The 13,014-nt window shown below is 41.2% G+C and overlaps 2 protein-coding genes across 4 annotated transcripts; one reads left to right on the forward strand and one right to left on the reverse strand.

Annotated features, from left to right (window-relative positions):
* Window positions 1-443: 443 nt before the first annotated feature.
* On the reverse strand, window positions 444-1,196 carry BCIN_15g02920 (hypothetical protein). Its single transcript, XM_001558189.2, has one exon. The coding sequence runs from the start codon at window positions 1,172-1,174 to the stop codon at window positions 485-487; it is 690 nt and encodes a 229-aa protein (XP_001558239.2). The 5' UTR covers window positions 1,175-1,196; the 3' UTR covers window positions 444-484.
* Window positions 1,197-5,730: 4,534 nt separating this feature from the next.
* Window positions 5,731-8,807, forward strand: BCIN_15g02930 (hypothetical protein). 3 transcript variants are annotated; one of them, XM_024697521.1, is made up of 3 exons: window positions 5,731-6,192; window positions 6,259-6,818; window positions 6,878-8,807. In XM_024697521.1, the coding sequence occupies exons 2-3, from the start codon at window positions 6,502-6,504 to the stop codon at window positions 8,355-8,357; spliced, it is 1,797 nt and encodes a 598-aa protein (XP_024553337.1). In that variant the 5' UTR covers window positions 5,731-6,192; window positions 6,259-6,501; the 3' UTR covers window positions 8,358-8,807. The 3 variants fall into 3 exon arrangements, with proteins under 3 accessions (XP_024553337.1, XP_024553336.1, XP_001558241.1); XM_024697520.1 differs by having other exon boundaries at window positions 6,263-6,818; XM_001558191.2 differs by having other exon boundaries at window positions 5,731-6,818.
* Window positions 8,808-13,014: the final 4,207 nt, after the last annotated feature.

Raw genomic sequence — 13,014 nt, forward strand, 5'->3', positions numbered from 1 at the left:
AAAAGTAGTAGAAGTAAAGAATCTAAAAATATTAATATTGAGCGTATCACATGTATTACAAGGGTAATATCAGAATAGCCTTAAATATCCATAATCAGATAAAAGAACTAGTATGCTGAGGAAGAAAAGTCTTCCTAATGTGATCAAGATCTATGTAGGTAATGATCACATGACTAAATATTCGTCATTCACTAGACGTCGACGAGGGTCTAGGCATAACAAAGCGAGGACATATATCCTATAAGATTTCTACCCTTTAACTAATAAGAAAGAAGAGAAGTAACCCTTTAGGGTATAAGTCATTTTCTATATCTCTTTAGAATTCCCTCCAACAAACGAGCCCTAGTCTGTCGCTTTTGTTTTGTTTTGTTGTAAGAGTCGTAAGTATTGAGGAAACAACTTTTCGATATAGATTGATGGATTCTAGAAGAATATTAGAGAATTGAGTGTATTTTAAATTTGAAGATACTTACATGTGTAAACTTTAAAATGTTCCGAGCAAGCCAGCTGCGAATACTAGTAGAATCGCTGCTACTGTAGCCGCCAATAGAATCTCTGGTGTACTGAGTCCAGTAATCTCGACATGGTGCTCTCTATGAAGTCTAATAATTGTGAGGTGAAGTCGAGCAATCTCGGCACGGTGCTGTTGACGAAGTTCAGTAATTTCGAGATGGCGTTCTTCATGAAGTCGAGTAATCTCGGCATGACGTTGTTGATGAAGTCCCACAATCTCGAGACGTTGCTCTGCAGTCAATTCGCCAAGGTTGACCATATCTTCGCTATCAGATAGATATCCTTCATTAATTTCAAGACGAGGTCCAGTAATTTCGAAATGGCGTTCTTCATGAAGTCGAGCAATCTCGGCATGGTGTTGTTGATGAAGTTCAGTAATTTCGAGATGGCGTTGATGAAGTCGAGCAATCTCGGCATGGTGTTGTTGATGAAGTCGAGCAATCTCGGCATGGTGTTGTTGATGAAGTCCCACAATCTCGAGACGGCGCTCTTCTTGAAATCTACGAAGTTCAACAATCTCGAGACGCTGCTCTGCAATCAATTCGCCAAGGTTGACCATATCTTCGCTATCAGATAGATGTCCTTCTTCTTGATCTTGTTCTTGATTATGAACAACTAGAGTTTGGTTCGGACTTGCTGACTTGAAGTTATTAGCAAACATAATTTTAAATGAATTTAATGTCAGAAAGACAATGAGGTGTTGTGATATTGTTGAAGTTTGTGTAGTGTATTATTAGGATTTGTTCAGATTTGTTTGTATTTTTTAGAATCGATTGAAGCAGAAACATTATTGTGTTATATAATACATACCTAACAATGAGATAAAGGCTGAATGCTTAGCGCCCAAGGGTATGGGTATGTAAAGTTGTTTATTCAAAAGTCATCTGATGAAAAGAAGATTTCTATGAATATGTAGTAATAGTTCTTCACTAGTTTGAACCGATTTAATTAGCTAACGTGTTAGTTTCAGATATGAGCTGTATTAACATACACTAACTTTCAATATATCTTGATTCTTATTACAGTCTCTTACTTTGATACGTGGAATACATGTGTATAAATCTAAGTGAATAACTTCAATTCAATAGTTGCTATACCGTAGCTTTAAGCGAACATGAAAGCGACTAGCTCTTTCAATAACTCTTATTTAAGATTTTACTAGTTCTTATACAATAGCAAGGTTTTTAGATAAAGGACAACTTTGATAATTAGGATCTACTAATTATGGATACTATGCCATCTGTAGCCTTCTTACACAAATAGTATACATTAAACACGTTATTGCAGCTATCGGTTCTGGGATGGAGAGATAGTTTGTATCAGTAAGCCATCATGTATCAGTAAGCCATCATGTATCCACATTCCAGCGAGTGCCTTACCTACCATATAGTAAAGGTTACCTTTCATGACTCCAACAAACATTGCAAGCCATCAACAAAGGCTCCGGTTGCATCATACAGCAACTCCTGGGTCAATACGTTGATCTTGTTAATTTGATAAGATGGAGATAGAGTGAGATGAAAGACGTCTTCCAAGTACCATTCTTACGCCAGGAAATGCCGGCTTATATCGACTTCATACAGCAGTACATCCAGATACACTTTTTCGGCCTAAATCTTGGTGGATTTTTTGCACCCGGGGCTCTTGATCCTATCATCGATCTAAAAATGCTACCCTTCTCCGTCCACGTATCCATCGTCTAAATTGATGTGCCATCCGGATCGCATTCTCAGCTGGCGAATGTCGATTATCTCTGAGAAGTAGTTTTCAAGAATATAATTACCCAGAGTCTACTACTTCGACTATTGCAATATATATTGCTATACCGAAATCATTAGTTGCGTAGCTTCAAGGAAAAATGGACAGCTTTTAAACTATAAAATTATTGTTAGCTGCCTGACTAGCTGGCTGGCAGAGGGTTTATCATCTACAATATAAAAACAGCTACAATGAACAGCAAGCTCCAACTTCCGAAAAAGCCATCCAAGTCAATCCACCAGTCCTCATCCTCTCAAACCCTCAAACCCTCAAACTCAAGACTCCTCCGACGAGTATCGCACAAAACTATTCATAGGTGTCAGGATATGGATCATGTGACCGTGCTAGCGCCAGCCTTTCGGCACTACAGCAATACGTTTCGTTGTCCTAGCTTTTAGAACCTTAAGCAATATTACAACAGTGTGAACCATAGTACTATATTGACTTCACCATCCCCATGGTGATACCAACAATAGATATTTAAATCTCAAACCATTAAATCTACCCTTGATTAATACAAAGGTTTGCTTTCTCCTATTAATCATAGGATACAGAGCTGTGCAATGTTCAATCCTCCAAATAGAGGATAGTTATTGTTCAGAATCCGAAAGTAATAATACTTCAGCGTGAAAATTATACACGCTAACGCACATAGGTATGATTTTGATTATTCTTATGAGTCTTGATGATGTATAACGCCGCCCTGAAGTAGCTAAGAGCGGGCGTAGTAGTTTAGGAGTGGTGTGGTATGCACTGAGTTTTATATCACGTGACTTTATAAATCAACCCGTCTGTTCAGTCATTGTTCGGGGGCCAATACGTGCCCCTTCTCTATGAAGCGTAGTTTGTAGAATGTTCCTCAAATTTGAACAATATTCTCTTTCGTAGTATATAAGAGATGATTATTGCTCTCATATCTCATATCTCAGATCATTATCCTTAGTACTATCCTAGAATAAGACATTAGACTAGCGACTACCAGACACATCTAAGAACCTATCCGATACCACTTCAACAACAAAGAAACCATGTCTTCCACAGATTTTTCCAGCCTCACAAAGCTTCCCGCGGAAATCAGACTCCAAGTCTGGCGACTTGCGGCGGAGAACGCCTTGAATCCTCCTCGTGCCATCATCGAATTGCGCAATGGACTACCAAGAACTATCCCAGTCCTCAGCATCAACGCCGAAGCTCGTGATGAGGCTTTATCACACACAGATTTGAGAAGCATTCCTCGATTCTCTTTGCCCGAAGACCGGGTACATTTAAACCGACTAGGCCTCAGTCAAGAAGATCGAGAGGAGTTTATTCGGGATAGCCCTCGGGATTGGTACAGCATAGAAAAAGATGTCTTTGTCATGGGGCCAAGTGGCCTTATCTCACATTCTTTCTGTTATAATCCGTCCTTTAGAAATGCAATCAAAACTATCGCAATCCCATCTTTTGTGTTGCATTGCGACGGCAGCCTGACTATGCGTCAACTTCGATGGCAGACGAGATACATGATGGGTTACCTGGGATTAAAAACCGTGATACTTCTTAGGGACGATCCGGAGCAAGAACCAATTTCCCACCAAAACCTCATCCAGAACACATGTTTTTACCGCCGCACGAACGACATCAGAATCAAGATCGGGGACAGCCTTTCACCATTGGAGTTGCACCTAATTGGATTCTATACCGGCTTTTTCCATGACCTCGTCTCTACGATGCGCAGAGTCGTGAGGCCAGACTGGCAGTCACCGGAGATCAAATGGGGATGCTTGGTTCGACACTGACCTTGGGATCATGAGGAGGACGAGGGCATCAACAGACATACACACACATACACACACACACGCCGAAATTGTATGAACACGAATCATTTGGTGTTTTGGAGTTGGTTGATTGAGATTTAAATTGAAAGTCCCTCAAAATTTTTAAAAAAAAAACATAAAACCTAAAAACCTAAAAGCCCTACAAAAAATTGCTCGACATTCATAAATGGCGTTAATTTCACACAAGTAAAGTGTGAGCATGATGGCAGGCAGGACGTAGCCTTCGATCGATAAATAAGAATCATAAGTTATCAAAAACGAATTAAAAACTGTATCAAATCCTCGAATGTGACGAGATTAAATGTGTGAATATTGTGACTAAGAAAATAGAAGTAAATGAAGATGTAACAAGATTTTCAGGAGAAAACAATTGAACCAAGTCATTGATAAAGTCAAAAATATCTGATGCACGGACAATCTCCCAAGACAAGCTTTTTAATTAAGCTTCATAATAGGGCGGGGAAAAAGTCGTGAAACATAAACTGTACACAATCCTTCATAATTGTTGATCAGCTTGGCCTGTTGATCTGCTTTTGTGATAATTTCGGTTTCTCTGCATCAGGAAACTTCGCCGATTTAAGTGCCGTTGTAACTTGTTTCGCCTTACATCACTGATAAGAAGCATTTGAACATCCGTATGTTTCTTTGTCCAGCGCTTAATCTCGCTTTGCAATGATCACCATCAGTTCAATGAGAGGTGTGCGTATGGGCGTCTCATGTGCGCCATGCTGTCTTGATTTTCTTTGAATCGAAATTGTTCAACAAAGCGTGGAGCGTAAAGCAAGTGAATCATTGAAAGTGGTCACTGGAACCTCAAATTTGTGGTTTGTTAGACATATCGATCTGGATTTGACTCATATGAGAGAAGTCTTGGGTGAAAGCGCATTAAAAATCACGATAGACTGGTGACGAACGGCTGGCAATGAGAAATCAAAAGTACTGAGGATTGTGTGACAACTTTGAGCAATCCAGACAGGTGCATGTACTCCCTATGCTTCCCACCAACGCTGAGCGGCAGGCATTATCTTATGACTGCGAAAACAAAAATGCAAGGGTAGATTTAGGACGTTGTACTTGTGTTTGTTTGCGTGCTTCATGATGAGATTATATCGTGAAGTCGAAATAGATTCGAGAACAAAAGAAAGGAACTTCCTTTCTGCCTTGTTTGAACTCGCATTCGCATTCGTTCAGAGGCTAAACAGATGGATGACTACTACCTAGTAGGAACAAAAGAAATTGATGCAAAATTTGGAAGCGCTTTCACGATCAACTCCCAATCGATCCGAATATCTGAACCCCAGAGTCCATATATGAAAGATGTGACTTCACAAGTGGGGGGAGAGAACAAGGCTGGCTCCTTTCTTGGTGTTGAGATATCGTCCCTTGCAGCAAACAAACATGCAAACAAACCACAGCCACATTGGCAAGTCCTACGGATATCCCGAATTAGCAACAGGAGCTGACCCTGAGAAATGAAGATTTGGGGCCGGAGTACAATGCACTTCATCGATCCCAGGAAAAGGCAAAGGGTGGATCTCAAGGAATCAAAGGAAGTTCAGACGGTTGATCGATTGGATGTGAAACATTCAGACCCTGTCAAGAATTAGCACGCAGTGCAATTAATAGGATAAAATTCCCATTTGAATTTAGCCGTCGCCTTCTGGATCTTGTGTGTAGGTAGGCTCATAGGTAACGGTGATTCTCTAACAGTTGGAGATGGGTAGATCTTGGTTACATTCGTACCTGTACCCGTCCTTTGTACCTGTGATGCCAAGGAGATGATGAGAATGAATTCCCCTATTCGTGACCAGTCCGAGGGATGGAGCCAGGTGAATCTAGTAAATCAGACTTAGACAATGATTTAATAAGACTGTTTTTCCCTTCATTTTTCGGATGGAGTCTTTCGAAATCTTTCATCACACTTTCACACTTGCACACAGTCATCATTCTCACTCTCACTCTCACTCTCACTCTCACTCTCTCACACCCTCACACCCTCACACCCTTACACACGTCTCTTTTTGCGTGTCCCTTCCCTTCCCCACAAACTCCGTGTTACTGCTGGGTGCTGGGTGCTGGGTGCTGGGTATCAGGTAATGCCTGGGTAATTCAATTCATAGACCATTCGTCGCTGATTCGCCGCAATCGCCAGTGCACCAACAACCGGCAGGAAGACCATCAAACCATTCCTTTCAGGCTTTGTCCTTCTTTGATTCGCTTCCTTAGGCTTGGCCATCCCCCCAAGACGAATCCACCAATCCACCAATCCACAAGAAATCCCTGTCGATTTGCAACTCCTCCACCAGAAATATTAATACGCTCCAAATACCGAAATCGTTCCTTTCTTTTTATTAATCACCTCTTTCCACAGGGGTGATTTGCTGCTTCATCTATCAAACTGGCCAAATTCATCATGAAGTGGTTCCGAAGAAAGAAGAAGCCGGCAAAGGAGCTATCAGACAAACCATCTCTCGTACGCAGTTATACAAATCGAGCAGATCGAAGGCATCATGCAGCATATGCAACCCCGCGTGGATCTATCATAAACAAGCTTCCCGATAAAGTTCTCGAACGCATCTTCATACTTGTATGCCCTCATTCGCAAGACGAAACTTACGAGACATGCGAACAATCTTCTCTGGACGATTGCTGTCCATTATGCGACACGAGAGATTTGGCTCATTGTGCCCAAGTCTCGAGGAAATGGAGGAATGCAGCTATTGGCGTTTTGTTCGTAGTCCAACCATTTGTGCGAAGTGTTCAATTAAGCTGACTCGATTCTTGTGCAGGTACCATAGTGTTCGGATTGATGCAGTTCATTTCTGCGAGCTCGAAGAAATATTGTCAGAGAAGAGGAAACATAAAGGTCGATTCAATCGCAATGCAGAACCAGAGGAAACCCCCAACGTTAGATTGCAACTACTTTGTAGAACGATTCGCGACAATAGAATGCTGGGAGAATTGGTGGAATTTCTCAAAACACCATACATGACTAGAGGAGCCTGTAAAGCCGATCTTGCGCGCAGCGTGGCAGTTTGTCCTAATATACGATATCTCGATCTTCCCGAGGGTATATTTTCAGATGATCCTTCCTGCCACACTCTCAAACTCGAAATTCAAGCGCGATGCCCAGATCTACGAAAGATGACATATATGACTGGCTCGGAGAGGAGCCTTGAACAATTGTCGGGCGGCAAGATCTGGAGAAATCTGGAGGTATTGGAATTCACAAGACTCAACATGGACCCTACGATTATTCGACGCGCCTTGGGCTCATTAACTGGGCTTCGAGCTTTGAAGGTTACAGATACAAAGACTTTCAATGATGAGATATTCCAGCACAGCGATTACCTACCGCCATTTCCAGCTTTTACTGAATTGGTTTTCGAAAACACACCCAACGTTACAGCAATTGGCTTGGAGGCGTATCTATTCCGTTCAGACACGCAAGAGAAACTTACAAGCCTTTCATTGACAGAAACGGGCATTCATCCTTCCACTTTACATAAAATCACAGACAATGCTCCCAGACTGACCTTCTTGTCGATTGTTGAGTCAGTACATGCGTCCTTTCCAGCTCTTCAAAATATTCCACCACTTTCCTCGACGTCACTACAAACATTGCATTACGAAATTACCTCCGCATCATCCGCAAATACCTTCAAAAGCGTTGTACAAAGTCATTACTCATACCTTACCACCTCCTTAATTTCCAATAGACTTCCTGCGCTTCGAGCCCTTTACGTTCGCGATTCCGATTTCCCCGAATCTTTGATCGGTCTCGCACCTCCTGCTCCCGCATATGCGTCCGATCCAGATAATTTCGTACCACCTAATCCTTTCGATCGTTCCTCAAATGCGCCTTCTGCCATGCCCACCAATAATCGATTTAGCTCCAACAATCCTTTTGCAGCTCAAGCAAACCTGTCTCCGATGATGCCCACTGGAATGGGACTCAAACAAGAATTGGAGGTATACAGTAAAGGCCTTGATGAGATGGAATGGAATTTTGCCAAAGTCCAACCGCCAACTGCACCCGGCAGAAGAGGTTCGGCAACAACAGCAAGGCCGATTAGCAGTTATGGACTGGGTGATAGTATGGGCAAAGCATGGGCTCCAGGTCATGGCGCAAGAAGAAGTGTTATTGTCGGAAATGGATTCGGCGGCTTTCTCGCCGTGCCCGCAGATGATCCTCCCAGACCCAGCAGCTCAGCGGGCGAAAAGAAGAGACATTCTAGGAAAAACAGCAGCCAAGATTTATGGCGGTGATTGTACAGGCATGCCACTGGGCCAGATCTCAATTTAGAAGTGTTGCATTTTGGGTCATTCTATCAGCTTCATATTGATTCTGTTAATACATGGAAAAGCCTGGTCCGGTCATACACTTTTCTTTTGGAGTATTTTTTCTACGATCGTGTGAGATGAACAATCTCACAGATATATATTTAACGTAATGAGGATTTATGGAGTATACCATGGATGTTTACGCTAAATCTATTTTACTACCTTTTTTGCCTTACCTTGCGTGTGTGGAGCGGAGCGTTTTATGTTTAATACCCTAAAGGTTCTTATGGATCATGAATGGAGAATGGGAACAGGATATCAGGAGATGATTGATAGTCGATTTTTTTTTGGGATGGTTAGCGGATTGAAAGATTGAGGGTTATGATGGCATAGTAGATAGCGGAATAAAATGATTTTTACTTTAGCCTGTGGGCAGTGATGACATGATGTTTATTTAATATCAAGTCGCTGAACATATCCATATTGAAAGAGTTGTGGAGGGGTGGGGAGGGGTGATTTGTTTGGAGGAGAGGCTGAAAAGAGGTTGTGCAGAAAACATTGAGGCGATGCACTGCAGGGCAGGAGGCCGTTGTTGAGGAACATGCGGTGTATTCTTCCAGGGCCTTGTCGAAAAGAGGCGTCGGAGAGAATCGCGGAACAATACTTCAGTAAGTAACGGGAAATAATTCTCATGTCAAACCCGCACTCCTGTTAATTGGTGCATGGAAAATTCATCAAGATATCATACCATTTCATTTTTTGGGATTTGGGGTGTAAGTAAGTTCTTAGTTGAGGGGAAATGGGATGAATGACGCTTCCCTTCTTTCCCCTTCTTTATGATTTTTTTGCTTCGCGTGTACATATTCTGATTGCGATTTCAATGTCAAAGTTGATGATAAGTAACCGAAGACTGCATCTGAGGAATGGAAGGGAGGGATGTCGATGCAGATTTTAATCGAAGTCAGTCCATCTTATCTTATCCTATGTGTTCTTTGAGGTGCGATTGTGGAATTCTGCGAGTCTTGGGGCTTGGGATGTTTGTTCTATATCTTGGTGAAGTATGTGTGGAATCTTGGAGTCGGGAATTTGGGGTTTCGAATGAATATTTGGAGGCTGTAAGGTATTGTATGCTAAATTTATATGTTTTTGTGTATATGTATGTGCGTTTATGCGGTGGGTGTATAGGAGGTGCCAAGTGGCATGTTGTGTTTGATAGTTATTGTGAGATAGGATTTGATGGATCCGTGGGAGTTCAAGGAGATTCGATGCTTGCTCAAGTGTGGACCGAGAAGATTTCAGTCCAGTCGTAACTGCGAAGGAATTGGAATGGATGACGAAAACCAAAATAGAAGTTCTTTGAATTTTGTGGTTGATCTTAGGAATATCGTGATGGTTCAATCGAGTGGAGTCGATTTGGCAATGGCGTGTTTTTTCTATCAATGTATTCTTTATTTTGGGAGTTGAAAAATGTTATGACGTTTGTGAGCTCGCGCATGCATCTGATTAATTGTAGAATTTTAGTCTCGGTGATGACTATTCTCGCTTGTTATATCTCGAATCTGTGCCTGAGTTGATATTTTGGTTCTATCGTATTTTGTGTTCGCATCACCATTATCACCAGTCTTAGCATTGACATCAAGATTCATCATCATTTCTATTCATCACATAACTCGGAGAAACTTGTAGCCCAGATTTATCATAAAATACTCGATAACAAATGCCGAAACCAATCGCAAAGTCACCTTGGTCATTTTTATGCTTGACACCAAATCTTCCAATATGTTTGCATGGTAGTCCATTATTTAAATCTGTGTGGTTACACTGCAGCTGTACTGCGGCTCATATTCATAACAAATCTCTTTCGCAAGCGTCGGGCAGTTTTTCTTGAAGATCTACATTTCTTTAGTGTGGTAAAATCACCAGGACTCTTTAGTAAAGAAGCCATCGTTTCTCTAGAACAAAAACTAGATCTGGATCACGTGGGGAAGCTTAGTTGAGACTGATATTCAGGGAGGATGAGATGGTGATGTTTAAATTCTGGTTCAGAAAGTACTGCAGGTGTTGATTGGGGGATTAATGAATGAATGAATGCATGGCGCGAAGTTAAACTGATCTCAAGTTTATTACTGGTATAGCAATTAATAATGAATCAATAGCACAAGTCATCGTAAAATCAATGTTTGAAATTATTCGTACATACTATCCCACTCACCTCGAAATATTCCTTCCGATTTGAAGATGTTGACTTCTCACGCGTATGAAAGAAAAAATCATATTTTCAATATAGATATGGCTGACTACTTATATCTCGAGATTTGAAATCTTCAAACGAAAGGCATCACCTCTCTATTTCATCGAGAAGTTTAGCCATGGCCGAGGTAACCTATTCAAACACATCAACCTAGTCCGGAAGTCCCGGATATAAGCTCACCATATCATTCTTTTCTTCGAAAATCTCCCTACGAGCGTCTCTGTATGTTATATCCATAACTCGCATCGCACATTGTTCAAATTGGTATAGTGGTAACATAACTTGACTCTTTGAGACGATGGTTAAAGGATTTCCCATGAATCCATCATGAGAGTTTTGTTCGGGTAGCCCCGGGTTCGAATATGGATTCGGAAGTTTATTTTTACCTTTTTACTTTGACTCTGTCTTTTATTCTCATTGAGCTAGTGTCACGAAAAAATTGGAGGCTCCACCCCCCCCCCCCCCCCTTCCCCCCTCTCTGTGCAAAGAATGATATATATTTTTGGTTTTTGTGCATCTCCACCTGCGAATCTTTTTTGAAATCTTTCAACGAATAAGAAAAGCCTGGGGTTCTTCGAAATGAATTAGATAAGTAGAAGGTCAAACAGATCACATACTAAGTGCCCTCATATCGACCTCATAGCCTCCTTCCCCGCAAATCTAAAGTCCCTCATTAGAGTTGTTTGAGCTCTGATAGTCATACTGTCATAGAATACTCTAGTGTAGTTAGATTGTTGACCCCTGTCTTTTTTTTTTTGCCGAGCCCCTTATTAGCGCTATACTTCTTGGCGTCATCGATATGTTATCTAGGCACTCCGTGAAATGATTTGAACAATCGATAATTAAATGATTCGAGTTGGTGTTTGAAATATCTTATACCTATAACTTGCTTACCAGCGAGAGCTCTTAATTTTCCCAACTACCATCAATCATCCTTAATTTTTCTAGGGCTTGCATGCTTGATACGAAGATGATAACGATCATTCACAACACCCGATGAGCCGTTGTTTATCAATATTGGATAGTATTTTAGTAATTAAGTTTTAGGCCCCGGGGTGGTCCTTCCTAGATGTTTGTACGTTTCCTCTCGTCTTACTAAATTGAGATTAGATTGTCCTAATAGAAATTACCCTCTTCTCGTACTTTTGGATACCCCACCTAAGAACCAAACATTTCTCATTGTTCTTTCCGTTCGGTTCATTTTGTTCGAGTCATTCTTTTCCTTTTCCAAGTGAGAATAATTCGTAACACGATTCGTATGAAACAAATGGTTAGTTCGTGAACTGGGAGACTCATGGGAGATTGTCGAGGTCAATGGTGGTGTATTTTTTGTCCACATTGAATTAGCGATCATGATCCAATAGATTCATAGTTTTCCTGCTTCTTTTCCATCGTGAATTTGTAACTGGATAGGAAATTTGATAGTATATCAACGGTTCAGAGCCTGGTATTGCGTGAATAGTACTCATCAATTACTCATGTATATAATTGTAATAAGGTTATTCCAGTACTTTTTCATAGATATTGTGGTTCGTGATCGATGTGTATCTTTCTGCTATGTATGTGTTCTCGTGTGTACCTGCTTGTATTTTGCCTCGATATGCACCTTCCCATTTCTCATATCGTTTTAGCATGCGTCAATTCCGTTAGTAATGAAGGTGTCAGAATCTTTTACTCTCATGATAGTGGTGTGTGATTTACAATGTCGCGCGTCTAACTGTGTATTCTAATTGTATAGTTGACAAAAGTTGTATGCAGTTGTTTCATAGATGTAGAATAAAATGCAGGCAAGAAGGTCAAAGGTTAGAGCATTAAGTAATAGGTTACATCTCTGAGTAAGATACAGTCTTTAACAAACAGGAGATATGGTGGTGGAGTGCTGGCCGAATTGGCTAGCCTGGGCTCTCTTGAATGCTTGGAGCTGTACATGCTCTTCTTTTTTTCTTTTTTGGGGGGTAGAGCATTAAGTAATGGGTTGTGTATCTGAATAATACTCTACCTTCAACAAACAAGAGATATGGTGGTGGAGTGCTGGCCGAATTGGCTAGCCTGGGCTCTCTTGAATGCTTGGAGCTGTACATGCTCTTCTTTTTTTTCTTTCTCGAAGAATAAATCATTGGGTAATAGACTATCTATCTAGACAAAATACTACCCTCAACAAACAAGAGATATGGTGGTGGAGTGCTGGCCGAATTGGCTAGCCCGGGCTCTCTTGAACCTGGAGTTGTAATGGCTCTTCTTTTTTGCATTTTTTGAGTGCCAAGAAGATTGGCCACTATGTAAGTAGTCTAGTGGTGTCAGGCCTTGGCCAGCTTTGATATTGAGCACTTACAAGCTTTGAATGCTTCATGAGTGATAGAAGTTGACTTAATGGTAAAGTATTGAATTTGA

Source organism: Botrytis cinerea, chromosome 15 (genome assembly GCF_000143535.2).
Source record: "Botrytis cinerea B05.10 chromosome 15, complete sequence".
NCBI lineage: Eukaryota > Fungi > Ascomycota > Leotiomycetes > Helotiales > Sclerotiniaceae > Botrytis > Botrytis cinerea.

Bases quoted from the DNA above. Each gene is read 5' to 3' on its own strand.
- BCIN_15g02920 (XM_001558189.2), bottom strand. From the start codon at position 1,174: ATGTTTGCTAATAACTTCAAGTCAGCAAGTCCGAACCAAACTCTAGTT.
- BCIN_15g02930 (XM_001558191.2), top strand. From the start codon at position 6,502: ATGAAGTGGTTCCGAAGAAAGAAGAAGCCGGCAAAGGAGCTATCAGAC. The intron at 6,819-6,877 runs GTTCGTAGTCCA...ATTCTTGTGCAG, and splicing joins AATGCAGCTATTGGCGTTTT to GTACCATAGTGTTCGGATTG.